The sequence below is a fragment of the Triticum aestivum genome, chromosome 5B (genome assembly GCF_018294505.1).
Source record: "Triticum aestivum cultivar Chinese Spring chromosome 5B, IWGSC CS RefSeq v2.1, whole genome shotgun sequence".
NCBI lineage: Eukaryota > Viridiplantae > Streptophyta > Magnoliopsida > Poales > Poaceae > Triticum > Triticum aestivum.
Window position 1 is genome coordinate 55,893,980 of NC_057807.1, and position 15,587 is coordinate 55,909,566.

General features: G+C 43.0%; 2 protein-coding genes across 2 annotated transcripts; both read left to right on the plus strand.

Annotated features, from left to right (window-relative positions):
- The first annotated feature begins 6,214 nt into the window (after nt 1-6,214).
- Nucleotides 6,215-12,677, plus strand: LOC123110364 (pentatricopeptide repeat-containing protein At4g18520, chloroplastic). The gene is made up of 2 exons (XM_044530858.1): nt 6,215-8,381; nt 8,897-12,677. The coding sequence occupies exon 1, from the start codon at nt 6,516-6,518 to the stop codon at nt 8,379-8,381; it is 1,866 nt and encodes a 621-aa protein (XP_044386793.1). The 5' UTR covers nt 6,215-6,515; the 3' UTR covers nt 8,897-12,677.
- Nucleotides 12,678-14,605: 1,928 nt separating this feature from the next.
- LOC123115657 (glutaredoxin-C1) lies at nt 14,606-15,170 on the plus strand. The gene has a single exon (XM_044536774.1). The coding sequence runs from the start codon at nt 14,726-14,728 to the stop codon at nt 15,035-15,037; it is 312 nt and encodes a 103-aa protein (XP_044392709.1). The 5' UTR covers nt 14,606-14,725; the 3' UTR covers nt 15,038-15,170.
- The last annotated feature ends 417 nt before the right edge of the window (nt 15,171-15,587 follow it).

Consider the following 15,587-nt stretch of genomic DNA (forward strand, 5'->3'; position numbering starts at 1 on the left):
TATGAACATGAATATGCTTTGTGAGTAGTTATGTTTATTCCTGGGGACATGGGAGAAGTCTTGCTATTAGTAGTCATGTGAATTTGGTATTCGTTTGATATTTTGATGAGATGCATGTTGTCTCTCCTCTAGTGGTGTTATGTGAATGTCGACTACATGACACTTCACCATTATTTGGGCCTAGAGGAAGGCATTGGGAAGTAATAAGTAGATGATGGGTTGCTAGAGTGACAGAAGCTTAGACCCTAGTTTATGCGTTGCTTCGTAAGGGGCTGATTTGGATCCACATGTTTCATGCTATGGTTAGGTTTACCTTAATACTTCTTTTGTAGTTGCGGATGCTTGCAATAGGGGTTCATCATAAGTGGGATGCTTGTCCAAGAAAGGGCAGTACCCAAGCACCGGTCCACCCACATACCAAATTATCAAAGTAACGAATGCGAATCATATGAGCGTGATGAAAACTAGCTTGACGATAATTCCCATGTGTCCTCGGGAGCGCTTTTCTCATATAAGAACTTGTCCAGGCATGTCCTTTGCTACAAAAAGGATTGGGCCACCTTGCTGCACCTTATTTACTTTCATTGCTTGTTGCCCGTTACAAATTATTTTATCACAAAACTATCTGTTACCTACAATTTCAGTGCTTGCAGAGAATACCTTACTGAAAACCTCTTGTCATTTCCTTCTGCTCCTCGTTGGGTTTGACACTCTTACTTATCGAAAGGACTATGATAGATCCCCTACACTTGTGGGTCATCATTATGCATTATAGACAGCTGCATTCACTTTAAACAGGGCACCATCTAAATCCGTTGAGACGACGCCTTATGAACTATGGTTTGGCAAGAAACCAAAGTTGTCGTTTCTTAAAATTTGGGGTTGTGATGCTTATGTGAAAAAGCTTCAACCTGATAAGCTCGAACCCAAATTGGAGAAGTGCATCTTCATAGGATACCCAAAGGAAACTGTTGGGTACACCTTCTATCACAGATCCGAAAGCAAGATATTCGTTGCTAAGAATGGATCCTTTCTAGAGAAGGAGTTTCTCTCGAAAGAAGTGAGTGGGAGGAAAGTAGAACTTGATGAGGTAATTGTACCTTCTCCCGAATTGGAAAGTAGTTCATCATAGAAATCAGTTCCAGTGATTCCTACACCAATTAGTGAGGAAGCTAATGATGATGATCATGAAACTTCACATCAAGTTACTACAGAACCTCATAGGTCTTCCAGAGTACAGTCCGCACCAGAGTGCTATGGTAATCCTATTTTGGAAGTCATTTACTAGACCATGATGAACCTACGAACTATGAGGAAGCGATGATGAGCCTAGATTCCGTGAAATGGCTTGAGGCCATGAAATCTAAGATGGGATCCATGTATGAGAACAAAGTATGGACTTTGGTGGAATTGCCCCATGACCGGCAAGCCATAGAATATAAATGGATCTTCAAGAGGAAGACGGACACCGATAGTAGTGTTACTATCTACAAAGCTCGACTTGTTGCGAAAGGTTTTCGACAAGTTCAAGGAGTTGACTACGATGAGACTTTCTCACCCATAGAGATGCTTAAGTTTGTCTGAATCATGTTAGCAATTGCTGCATTTTATGATTATGAAATTTGGCTAATGGATGTCAAAAGTGCATTCTTGAATAGATTTCTGGAAGAAGAGTTGTATATGATACAACCATAAGGTTTTGTCGATCCAAAGGGTGCTAACAAAGTGTGCAAGCTCCAGTGATCCATTTATTGACTGGTGCAAGCCTCTCGGAGTTGGAATAAACATTTTGATAGTGTGATCAAAGCATTATGGTTTTATACAGACTTTTGGAGAAGCCTATATTTACAAGAAAGTGAGTGGGAGCTCTGTAGCATTTCTAATATTATATGTGGATGGCATATGGTTGATTGGAGATGATATAGAATTTCTGGATAGCATAAAGGGATACTTAAATAAGAGTTTTTCAAAGAAAGACCTCGGTGAAGCTGCTTACATATTGGGCATCAAGATCTATAAAGATAGATCAAGACGCTTGATAAGATTTTTCAATTAGTATATACCTTGACAAGTTTTTGAAAGAGTTCAAAGTGGATTAGTCAAAGAAGGAGTTCTTGTCTGTATTAAAAGGTGTAAAATTGAGTAAGACTCAAAGCCGACCACGACAGAAGATAGAAAGAGAACGAAAGTCATTCCCTATGCTTCAGTCATAGGTTCTATAAAGTATGCTAAGCTGTGTACCAGACCTATTGTGTACCTTGCCATGAGTTTGGCAAGGGGGGTACAATAGTGATCTAGAAGTAGATCACTGGACAGCGGTCAAAATTATCCTTAGTGAGGACTAAGGAAATATTTCTTGATTATGGAGGTGATAAAAGAGCTCGTCGTAAAGAGTTACGTCAATGCAAGCTTTATACCGATCCAGATGACTCTAAGTCTCAATCTGGACACATATTAAAAGTGAGAGCAATAAGCTAGAGTAGCTCCATGCAGAGCATTGTAGACATAGAATATTTGCAAAATACATACGGCTCTGAATGTGACAGACCCGTTGACTAAACTTCTCTCACGAGCAAAACATGATCAAACCTTAGTACTCTTTGGGTGTTAATCACAAAGCGATGTGAACTAGATTATTGACTCTAGTAAACCCTTTGGGTGTTGGTCACATGAGATGTGAACTATGGGTGTTAATCACATACATATGTGAATATTAGCGTTAAATCACATGGTGCTGTGAACTAGATTATTGACTCTAGTGCAAGTGGGAGACTGAAGGAAATATGCCCTAGAGGCAATAATAAAGTTTTTATCTATTTCCTTAATTCATGATAAATGTTTATTATTCATTCTAGAATTCTATTAACTGGAAACTTAGTACATGTGTGAATACATAGAAAAACATAGAGTTCCTAGTATGCCTCTACTTGACTAGCTTGTTAATCAAAGATGGTCATGTTTCCTAACCATAGACATGTGTTGTCATTTGATGAACGGGATCACATCATTAGGAGAATGATGTGATGGACATGACCCATCCGTTAGCTTAGCATTATGATCGTTACAGTTTCATTGCTACTGCTCTCTTCATGACTTATACATGTTCCTCAGACTATGAGATTATGCAACTCCCGAATACCAGAGGAACACTTTGTGTGCTACCAAACATCACAACATAAATGGGTGATTATAAAGGTGCTCTATAGGTGTCTCCAAAGGTGTTTTTTGGGTTGGCATAGATCAAGATTAGGATTTGTCACTCCGTGTTTCAAAGAGGTATCTCTGGGCCCTCTCGGTAATACTCATCACTATGAGCCTTGCAAGCATTGTGACTAATGAGTTAGTTGCGGGATGAAGTATTACGGAACGAGTAAAGAGACTTGCCGGTAACGAGATTGAACTAGGTATGATGATACCGACGATCGAATCTCGGGCAAGTAACATTCCGATGACAAAGGGAACAACGTATGTTGTTATGCGCTTTGACCGGTAAAGATCTTTGTAGAATATGTATGAACCAATATGAGCATCCAGTTTCTGCTATTGGTTATTGACCGGAGACGTGTCTCGGTCATGTCTACATAGTTCTCGAAACCGTAGGGTCCGCACGCTTAACGTTCGATGACGATTGGTATTATGAGTTTATGTGATATGATGTACCAGAGATTGTTCGGAGTCTCGTATGTGATCACGGACATGACGAGGAGTCTCTAAATGGTCGAGACATAAAGATTGATATATTGGACGACTATATTCGGACACCGGAAGTGTTCTGAAGAAGTTTCAGACAAAACCGGAGTGCCGGAGGGTTATCGGAACCCCCCAGGGGAACTAGTGGGCCTTGATGGGCCTTAGTGGAGAAAGAGGAGGGCTGGCCATGCCCCCTTTAGTCCGAATAGGACAAGGGAAGGGGGCGCCCCCCCTTTCCTTCTCCCTCTCTCCCTCTCCTCCCTTCCCCCTCTCTTCCCTTGTTGGAAACCTACTGGGAATAGGATTCCTAGTAGGAATCCTACTTGGGGCGTGCCCCATGAGGGCCGGCCGGCCTCCCCCTTGCTCCTTTATATACGGGGGCAGGGGGCACCCTAGAACACACAAGTTGACAATTGTTTTAGCCGTGTGCGGTGCTCCCCTCCACAGTTACACACCTCGGTCATATCGTCGTAGTGCTTAGGGGAAGCCCTGCGCCGGTAACTTCATCATCACTTTCACCACGCCGTCGTGCTAACGAAACTCTCCCTCGACCTCAGCTGGATCTAGAGTTTGTGGGACGTCACCGAGCTGAACGTGTGCAGATCGCGGAGGTGCCGTACCTTCGGTGCTAGGATCAGTCGGATCGTGAAGACGTACAACTACATCAACCGCATTGTCATAACGCTTCCGCTTTCGGTCTACGAGGGTATGTAGACAACACTCTCCCCTCTCGTTGCTATGCATCACCTAGTGATAGATCTTGCGTGTTCGTATGAATTTTTTTGAAATTACCGCGTTCCCTAACAACAACACCCTCCCATCAAACATTAGTTGTGTTCTAAAACAGTCGAGCAGAACATAGGTGTTGTGGACCGAGCAGTCAAGTGCCACGCTTACCATGAACCAATCACATACACAACCTTATCTCCTCGAGCCATCGTATTCCTCTCGACGCATCCCCTTTCCCCCAAAATTTTATTTTCCTCGGCAGGCCGCGCCCATCCAATTCCTCTCCGAGATGCTGGTACACCTATGCTTTCAAGGATGTTGCCGTTGTTGCATAGCATCATCATGGAGCCGCATGCCATCACTGTCATTTTTGCGCAGAGGAGCTACACCACTGTTGTTGGAGAAGACGGTCGACCAGAGTGGCGAGCAGAAGCCGGAGTTGGGAAGGAGCTATGGTCACAACTCCGACAACTCCGCCGCTATGAGCGAGCAATGACCAACGAAGCTGCAAGCTACGACTGTAAGTGAGGAGCGACTCACATTTTTCCTATGTCCGAGGTGTTGCAGGATGCACCCGTGATGCCAGCTTGCCGGAGATGTTTCCGTGGGCAACTACCTCAACACAGGCGTGTTGTGTGACAACGATGGTTGAGCGCAACATGGGTCATGTTGCAACCTTCCGAGCACAACATGACTCATGTTACAAGTCACTTGTTCGTGTGAATCTCCAATTATAATATGATCCATGTTTCAACCTTCGATCGCAACATAACCATGATGCAAAGCTCGTCATTTGGACCGGATGACTACGACACGATGGATCCAACAACTCTTGACTCGCCCGATCTTTTTAAAGATTAGCCAACCAATCTTTTTAAAAGAGTAGTCGGCCGGTGCTCAACACATATATAAGGGTGTGTTTTGTTAGTGTCACCAAGTAGAATGTAAGCGATCAATTCTGCACCCAAGGCCCATTCCAGTGTTTGGTATGTCCAGGAAACATAAACCCACCGGTCCCAGGGAACGACATTCCATGTTTATGCGGAACTGAGGCACACCTCCAGATCGAGCGGACCACACGGAACATGCGTTTCCTTCTCCTCCCATGACTCGCAAACAACCTCCTGAACCTCAGCGCCGCCACCCTCCCTCGATTTGATATCTCGGCGAACACTCCACCTCTCTCCCTCTCCGGCGCGGCTCCAGGAGCTCCGGCGACAGACGGAGAGGCGTCCTACGACGGTCGGCCCGGGTAGCACTGGAGGGCGCGTACAACATTGTGAGAGGCAATGGACAATTCCTTGGATTTAATTCGTTTAGATTCCCTTCTAGCTTGGATCTTTCTCCTGTTTAGGTCCAACAGCCGAATTGTTTGGATTGCTTTGTGAGAGGGATACTCCTGCTCCTTCCTTGAATTTAAGTAGTTGCTAAATGATGTTTAAGGGCAATACTAGCACTTGAAAATAATATTGCTCAGCAAATTTGAGTGATACATATTACATTCTACTCCTCTAACTAAACGCTGTGACGGTACCATTTCATTTCATCTCATTAGCTCTATCAAACACGAGGACGGAACCATTTCATTTTAATGGAACGAAACCATTACATTCTAGTGGGATGAAACCATTACATTCCATTTCACTTGGTTCAACAATCAAACACACGCTAACAATCCATCTGAAGTTAGACGACGCCTAGATACATACAAGCGTCGTGTAATTCCGGATAGAGGAAGTAACTCTTATAAACCCTGGTCCACTCGCTCGACGAAATCCACGAAAGAAAGGGAAAAGAAAACAAAAACCCATCCACCCCACAATTCCGACGCCACCCACACTCACCGGAGCGACGCCAAGCAGGCACCATCAGGCATCGCCTCCGGCAGGCAACCAGAGCCTCCCCATCGTCACCTCCAGCTACTTCACCTCCCCACCCCCCGCCGCCGGTGCCGCGCCACTTGCTCGCCGCCTCCTAGAGCGGGCGGGGGACCACCAGGTACACCACTTCGTCCGTGCCCGGTGTTGTCTTCCCTTCGCCCCTCTTCCAGCTCTCCGAGTCCACCCGCGCGCCGGAGCTGGGAGGGAGGAAACCAGATGCTGTTCTGCTGCTCTCTCTCGCCCCCGGGAATCCAAACTTATCCGCTCCCACCATTCCAGCAGCAGAGCAGCTCCCCGCGGAAAGTACGCAGCTTCGGCCGGCACAAGAGCAGCAAGGCCGAGCATCAATATTTCAGGGCGCAATCTTCCCGGGCGCGGACCAGGGACCAACCTTTGCGTGCCCAAACGCACCCAGATGATGGCTACGGCCCTCCGGAGCAAGACCCTGAGGCCGAGGGGCGCTCGCCAGGCTCCCCGGACGCGGAGACGCTTGCTTCCTGGTTGCGTTCCTGCGGCACCGTGGCCGATGTTCGGCGAGTGCACGGGGTTGCTGTGCGGTCGCCGGATGGCCCGGGGATTTTCCTGGCTAATAATTTGATCACTTCATATGCGAGGTTCCATGAGATTTCAGACGCGAGGAAGGTGTTTGATGAAATGCCTGAGAGGACCGTTGTGTCGTGGACGGCTATGATGAATGGGTATCAGAAATCGGGCAGCTACAGTGAGGTCGTCAGGCTGTTCTTGGATATGATGGCCAGCGGGGAGCGAGGTAACAGCTTGAGTTTCGTCTGCTTGTTGAAGTCTTGTGGTGAGCAATCCAATGCTAAGCTAGGGCGGCAGGTCCATTGTTGTGTTGTGAAAGGAGGGTGGAGCAACGTGATTGTGGATAGTGCCGTTGCACACTTCTATGCTCGGTGTGGTGATGTTGCCAGCGCTTCAATGATGTTCGATAAGATGACCTCTCGTGATGTCATCTCGTGGACAACAATGATCACGGCTTATGTGCAGCATGGGCGTGGGGATAAGGCCCTTCAGATGTTTCCGGCGATGATCTCTGAGGGATTTCACCCTAATGAGTTCACGGTGTGCAGCATCCTCAAGGCTTGTGCAGAAGAGAAGGCTCTAAGATGTGGGAAGCAGCTGCATGGTGCTCTTGTGAAGAAGTTGTTCAAAAATGACATCCATGTCGGCAGCGCTCTTGTTACCATGTATGCCAGAAACAGGGAAGTGTCTGATGCTCAGGCAGTGTTTGATATGATGCCTAGAAGAAACACTATTACATGGACTTCTCTGATCTCGGGCTATGCGCAGAGTAGCCAGGCTGAAAAGGCTATCATGTTGTTTCGACAGATGAAGACGCGACGGGTGTCTGTTAACAATCTTACCATTGTTGGTCTTCTTAGTGCCTGTGGCTCCATAAGATCACTCAGTCTTGGTAAGGAACTGCATGCACAGGTAATAAAGAATTCAATTCAGGAGAATCTTCAAATTGGGAGTACGCTTGTTTGGTGCTACTGTAAATGTGGAGAGTATACATATGCTGCACGAATTCTAGAAGAAATGCCAGACCGTGATGCTGTCTCATGGACAGCTATGATTTCAGGCTACAATAGTGTTGGTCATAGTGCTGAAGCACTCAAGTCATTAGATGATATGTTATGGGATGGTGTGACTCCAAATACCTACACTTATTCCTCAGCTTTGAAAGCCTGTGCGAAACTAGAGGCTCTGCAAGATGGAAGGAGGATTCACGGTGTTGTTAACAAGACTCCTGCCTTCTCAAATGTGTTTGTGGGAAGCTCATTGATCGACATGTACATGAGGTGTGGAAAAGTTGACGAAGCTCGACGAGTCTTCAACGCCATGCCAGAACACAACTTGGTAACATGGAAAGTGATAATTACAGGATTTGCTCAGAATGACCTCTGTGAAGAGGCTTTTAAGTATATGTACCTAATGCAGCAACAAGGGCACGACGCTGATGACTTTATGCTTTCAAAAGTTCTGACATCATGCGGTGATCTTCAATGGAAGTCAGATTCCATCTCTTTTTCTGGCTCGAATACTGGTTCACTCAGATAGGTAAAATTTACTGTCTGAGTTAATTTCTGGGGATTAATTTGTACAGAGTTCTTGCAGTTAGCTTAACTATTTATGCTACTAGTAGTTCTCCGCGTACTCTGTATCGGTTATCATGTGATGTGATTCCTTTTGAGATTGAGCAATCTCATGAAAAGAAATATTGATTTATTTTACTCTGTTTCCTGCACTAGTTAGTGATGATAGGTAATTGATATTGTTTATTTACTGTTAAGAGTTTTAGTATCTGAATTCCAGAGTTGGTGTATTCTACCTGAAAGCCAAATTTCAAGCAATAATAAGGTTGCAACACATTAATATTATGTAGCATATATGAGGTTTTCTTTGGGGTAATATGGAGGATGGAACTGCTAGGCCTTTGATTTTACACCAATTTTGTTTGATTATTTTGCTGCAATGTTTTCAGAGTTGTCTTGCTTAAACAAATGAACTTTTCTTGCAGCAATTATCTATCTCAAAATTATCACTGAACTACTACTTTTCAAACCTTATCCCAGATTTGTACTTATTGTGCTAATGTTATCATAAAGCTGCACATGTGGCTCTGCTGACCTCAGATTGGTTGACCTGTTGGCCTAACGTTGCAGCTCATGCTAAAAGAAGGTGTTATTTCCTGGTAATATGTGCGGAGAATGCGTAGTTTGTGAATATTTTTTCAAGAAGCGTATTTCTTTTTTCTTGCTTGATGCTATATATCAATTTAACATGTTCTCTAATATTTTTCTCACTAAATTCTGTTCTTGTTCATTGAAAGAATCTAAAACCCAAGATGTTACTTAGATTCAGAAAGTTTCCATCCACTTCATCGGTTTGTTGCTTGAATAGCTGATTCTTGCTCTAATGTTTAGCTTGTCATATAATGTAATCAGATACAGTCCCCTCTTATTTCTGAATACTTGGGAAAGGTGATGACAGAGATAATGAAACAAGAGCAAATAATTGATGGAGTAAAGCCGTTGCAATAGTTATTCTAATGAAATGTTCTATGTCAAAAGTATTAGTAACAAGCAGCCTGTTATTAGTTATCCGTATACTCTTCCACATCAGATCCCCTGTCTGGCCACTTCTTTCCTTTTATCTTCATCATTGAACAGAGAAACAAACTGTAAGAATACCTTTTGTACTTCATCTTCTAAGACATCGCTTGATTGTTACATTGTGAAGGAGATTGCCATATGAGTACATGATAGATACAATTATTAATGATTTCTGCATTGAAGTCACGCACTACAACTAAAAGAAGAATGTTAGTTCCTTTTCCAGTACCATATGTATTTTTGTCATGGAAATGCAAATCTTACAATGAATACTTAATGCATGCGTAAATAGTGAAAACATTTGTGACAGAAACACTCGATCTCCATATTAATATGTCTGACATGAGTACAGTGTGAAATGCCAATTTTGTTTGTTCTTGGCTTCACCTATGTCTATTTTCTGGTTTTGTCACTGCCTTGTATTGTTTGTAGCAGTAAAATTACCCATATCAACATCAAGTGTTTGGTTAATTCTATTGCATGGTGCATGAATAGAGAACATGCGCATGTGTCATTTCTCTCTGTTTATTTTCTGGATGCATGGCAGATTTTTTTTTATTTTTAGAAAAGGAGGTTGACCTCCGGCCTCTGCATCAATCGATGCATGCAGCCATATTATTAAAAGGCGTAACAAGGTCTTCCACGTTTTTTATTGAATTGGCAAAAACTAGCACTTCCATATTTTTTATTGTGGCAGCTGTCTGGGGCTCCAAAAAATCTAGGTGCTGGAGCTAGGGGTATATTAAGGGTGTTGACATAAGCCTTCTTTATTCATGTTAGACTGAAAATTTATGCTAATGGTACTTTATTTAGCCTACAAACTCCAGGTCTTGCAAGAAACAGGGAGTTGGAGCTCATTACCTTAACTTGTCTGTGGCCCCAGAGGACAGTTCAATTTAGTTCAGCAAACACTAGGTGTATGCAATTCATGACTAACCTCTTTAAGTCTGTCTGAACTTCATTTGGATCATATAGCCTGAAGAAATTGACACCTTTCTCTTTGGGAAACCAAAAAAAAACAATTAAAGTGATTTTTTGAAACAAACAATTAAAGTGATTTCAAATAGTTGGAATTTGAATAACTGTAAAGTTCAGTTAAATATACAGAAGTGCGATGCAGTTCTGGACTCGTATCTTTGAAGCGCCTAGATCATAAATTCTGACTGCAGAACTTGTGGAAGCTAACATATTTTGCTTTAAGATAGACACGATACATCAATCTACTGAATCCGAATATGTATATTGGGCAGTTTATAAAACCAAGTAGTGAATTGAATGTGGTAACTCCTTTTGCACACTGTTCTATTGCCTTCTAACTCATATTGCATAATTGCAGTTTTCTCCTCCAAACAATTCTGTCAATCATCTCGCTGCTTACAATTGGGTATATAATTTCTACATTGTATAAACAGTAGATCTATGTTAGCGATATATTGCCTTACACAACAGCATGTATGTCATGTTGCTGCCCCATGTGGAGGTCTTTCAACATGTTTCATCTATCCTCAATGAATATGAATCTTTCCCTACTGGAGATTCCATGGACACTATAAACCTGTACTACTCTTTGTATTGCTTCACACAAAATAATTTGCTATGTGAATGAACGGTTATTTTGCTGATTATTTTATTTTGTCTCCCACTTCTTGAAGCTGGCCTTATGACTGTGGCAAGTCAGACGGAGAATCATGCAAAGGTGTGTCGGGCTCAAGTGATTCCTTTTACATTTAAAAACTGAGTCCTACTCTCCCCCCTTCTTTTTAAAATGGATAATAGGGCTTACAGATGCAAAAACATGGCAGTTACAGAAATGGCCAATCTGGATGCTGCAGAGGAAAAGGTAAAGATAATTAAATCTGGGTTTGATCTAGTTTTGGATAGACTGATGGTGTTCGGTAATGAGTAATGATATTTTGGCAGCAAAAAGACCGAAAGCTATAAGAATACCTGCCCTTTCCTTGTTCTAATTTCTCTTATTTTACATCAACTTTTTTTTTAAATATGTGCAGAAGTAAAATTTTCCCAAATTGACAAATCTCATGAACGCTTTCAGATACATAATAGAATCTTTGTTTTAAGGCGTGTTTTCTTGACTTTTGACTGTGCTCATCTTGCCCTAATATCAAGTCCAGGTCACAACTGTTGGAAATGACAGTCTCTCCCTTCTAGCACGGCAGCACATTACACAAACACAAGTAACTGATTATACCTTAATACTGATTTTGGTGCAGCAGCACCAAGCAGCTTTGCCTACACCTTATGGCAGCACAAATGGGTCACACTAACTAGAGCAAAAAGTGATGGTTTTTGTGCTGCAAAGCTGGGCAGCTTTTTAGTAGCTCATTCAGACATATTTATAGAGTACAAGTATTCGTGTTCTAATGGACTTTGGCTACTGAACCTGGACATGTTCATGCTGCTTCTAGTGCTCAATAAATGAGCTACAAAATATCTAAATTCTAGTCTACAATACATGTATAGAAACTAGATTTTGCTACTAGAATAGCCAAGCAGAAAATAGTGATCAAGACTTGTCTTTACGGATGGGAACTCTATTTATCTAGGCAATTCCTCATATCTGATGCACTGGACAGCCACCATGGTTGGTTTGCCTTCCTTTGAAGCGGAATGAAATAGATAGTTTGACACTGCTATGAGTTGCCTCCAAATACATATCACCTATTGCAGTGCCACGGCATTCCAACTATGGTTCATCTCTGCCATCCTAATGTGTTCCCCATCAGGTTTTTTACCAGAGAAAAGGGGTAATTGCAATAAAAAGCAGGCATAATTAGCTTAATAACATAGCTGAACTGTGTAGGTTCCCAGTAACGTCAATGTTGGGACTTCACCAAGGGGGCTTGCACATTCTTGTTATTTCCAACACCTTAGTGATCTGTTGCATCTGAAATTTGTTCAGTGCCTGTGAGAAAGATTCTGATAGACGAAGATGCAGTGTAGTATAATCATTAGAGGCAACAACAAAAGCATGTTTCAGTTGCGATGTTTTGTGCCATGCATTGTGCTGGTTCAACAGCTTTCTATGTTGCTTAAGCATGCTACTCAAGTACTACACTGTGCGGTAACATCATTCATATCTAATGAAACACCAATGTTGTGTATTGATCAACACAATACATCTCAAGCGAGAGGTGTTGGCTGGAAGTATATATCTTTCTGTTTTTTTTATGATGTACTCCCTCCGTAACTTAATAAGTACTCCCTCCGTCCGGAATCACTTGTCATCAAAATGAATGAAAGTAGATGTATCTAAAACTAAAATACGTCTAAATACATCCATTTCAATGACAAGTATTTCCGGACGGAGGGAGTATAAGACGTTTTTTGACACTGTGATCGACTCCAAAAACGTCTTATAAAAAGTTACAGAGGTAGTACCTCTAATGAAATATTACGAAGAGAAGTATGCGACAGGCTGTGAGAAAAAAAAGTAGGCAGAGGATGGGATCCCACATATACGAAGAGAAGTTGTTTCCCAGATCGGAGATGAGTGTTACAAGCCCGGTTTCCTGTGGAGGAGTATCCAGCCTATGCAAGCTCAGATCCTAGGTCTGGGCTTAAACATGGACTACTCCGTTTCTCTCTGAATAGTAACTTAACTCCAAATCGTAGACATATGGGAAGAAACAATTTTCGTGACACACCTTTAACTAAGATTATTTGTTGATACTCTAGTTCGTTAATAATTGGTGATTTGCTCAATAGGGTTTGGTATTCTAATATTGTGTCTTCCACCCCTGCTGTTTGTAAGTTTGTAATCTCCAGGTTCTTCTACTTCCAAGGGCTACGCCAAGCTTGGGTATGTTTGCTTGGTTAGCAGTGAGCAACCCTGCTGTTAATTGTTTCCACCAACTGGTCCATGTGATAATTCAGATGATAGTGACATCTAAATCCTTGTGGACGTGAAGCAAAGTTTCAGCTTTATATATTATTGTCATCTTTAATCTGCATCGAAATCGATAAACTTTTCGAGGGGTGGGGTTGTACCGAAGGAAAACTCAATTTACTAGAAAGCTTTTTAAGTAACGTTTAGGGGGTGTACCGAAGCAAGACTATGGGGTTGTTTGGTTTGAGACTAAGTTTGCCAAAACTTGCCACACCTAAGGTTAGTCAATTTGACCAACTTAGGTGTGTGTTTGGTTCAAGCCACATCTTAGGCAAGCCACACTATGGTCCCACATCACATACACATAACAAGTGTGGCAAGATTCCCTTAGACTTGCCAACTTGTGGCTCTCATTTTGAAGAACTAACCTTAGGTAAGTTTGGCAACATTGTGGGGTTGTTTGGTTCTAGGCCTAGGAGCGACACACTTTGCCATACAATGTTGCCAAACTTACCTAAGGTTAGTTCTTCAAAATGAGAGCCACAAGTTGGCAAGCCTAAGGGAATCTTGCCACAATTGTTATGTGTATGTGATGTGGAACCATAGTGTGGCTTGCCTAAGATGTGGCTTGAACCAAACACACACCTAAGTTGGTCAAATTGCCTAACCTTAGGTGTGGCAAGCTTTCGCAAACTTAGTCTCAAACCAAACAACCCCTGTATGGCAAAGTGTGTCGCTCCTAGGCTAGAACCAAACAACCCCTATATTTGTTTTGTTTGAGAAAAAGCACGGAATGGGTGGACGTGTAGGTGCGCCCTGGTTTACCCACATCATTTTTTTAGGGTTACCCACATCATTTCCTAACTGTCATCTGCTACAAGTATTATTTAAAAAAAAACTGCTACAAGTATTTTCTCGGTCTTATACAGTATGCTAGAACCTTACGTATGTAAGACTAGACAAGATTCCATATGATCTCACTAGAATCTGCATCTATATTGATGTCTCTCTCAGCTGACTTGTCGAATAGGGGATAGAAGAGAACTATTTTAAAAGTCAGAGCTCCAGGCCTTATCAACAATACCACAGTCCATTGTATCATGGCCCTATTGATATCTGCTGGTTGCCGCATCGCCATTGCCGTCAAAATATTCGATGCTCTACACTAGACCTATACGTGGAGCAACACAAGTTAAAGGAGCTCGGCATATATTTATCCGAACCCTCCCGTATCACCTTTTTCTCGGGTCGATCAAATTGCTCCAAGCTCATCCAGCCGGCCGGTGCACATTTCCATGGCTATATAAGCAGGCGCCCCCCGTGCCCAACTCCAAAGCAAGCGAGCACAAGTCAAAGACTCGTACACGTAGCACTGAAAGACTTCTACATCAACAGCATTGTTCTTTTGAGTTGGTGGTGAAGATCAAGGTCGGGTGAGCTTGATGGAGCAGGTGACGAAGCTGGCGGGGCAGCGGGCGGTGGTGATTTTCAGCATGAGCTCCTGCTGCATGTGCCACACGGTGGCGCGACTCTTCCGGGATCTCGGGGCGAACCCGGCGGAGGTGGATCTCGACGAGGACCCTAGGGGGAAGGAGATGGAGAAGGCGCTGGCGAGGCTTCTCGGTCGGAACCCGGCCGTGCCGGCGGTGTTCATCGGCGGCAGGCTCGTCGGATCCACCGACAAGGTCATGTCCCTTCACCTCAGCGGCAAGCTTGTCCCGCTGCTTCGTAACGCAGGTGCTGTCTGGGTCTAGTGCGCGGGAGATGGTTTTTTAGGTGCCTGATGCTAGAGAATAATGTAATACACGTATGCCTACGTGTTCTGTTTTCTCTATCAGGTGATGATCAAAGATAAAAAAAGGAAACCATGCAGGTCGTTTTATTTTAGCACTGCAGAGGGGGAGTACGATTCTACTCCCTCTGTTCCGAATTACTTGTCGCACGTATGGATGTATCTAGATGCATTTTAGTTCTAGATACATCCATTTCAACGACGAGTAATTTGGAACGGAGGGAGTATGACTTAAGTTGTGACTGGCATAGTGGCATGTGGACCAATTTGATGGGGGCCCACATGTCCTTTATCTTAAAGTCGAGAGATTTAAGTCTAAGGATCTCAGTCTGCATTGGAGATGCCTTTGTAACGTGCAGGATTCACTACCTCTATTTTAAGGGCTAACTATTTCAACTTTATTAACTCGGTTTTGCTATTAGTCAGGAGTATGAAAAAATTATTGTCCAGTCAAGTTTTCAGCTGCAGGATTGTTACGTATCGAATCTTTTAGAAGTTATTATTGAGAGACC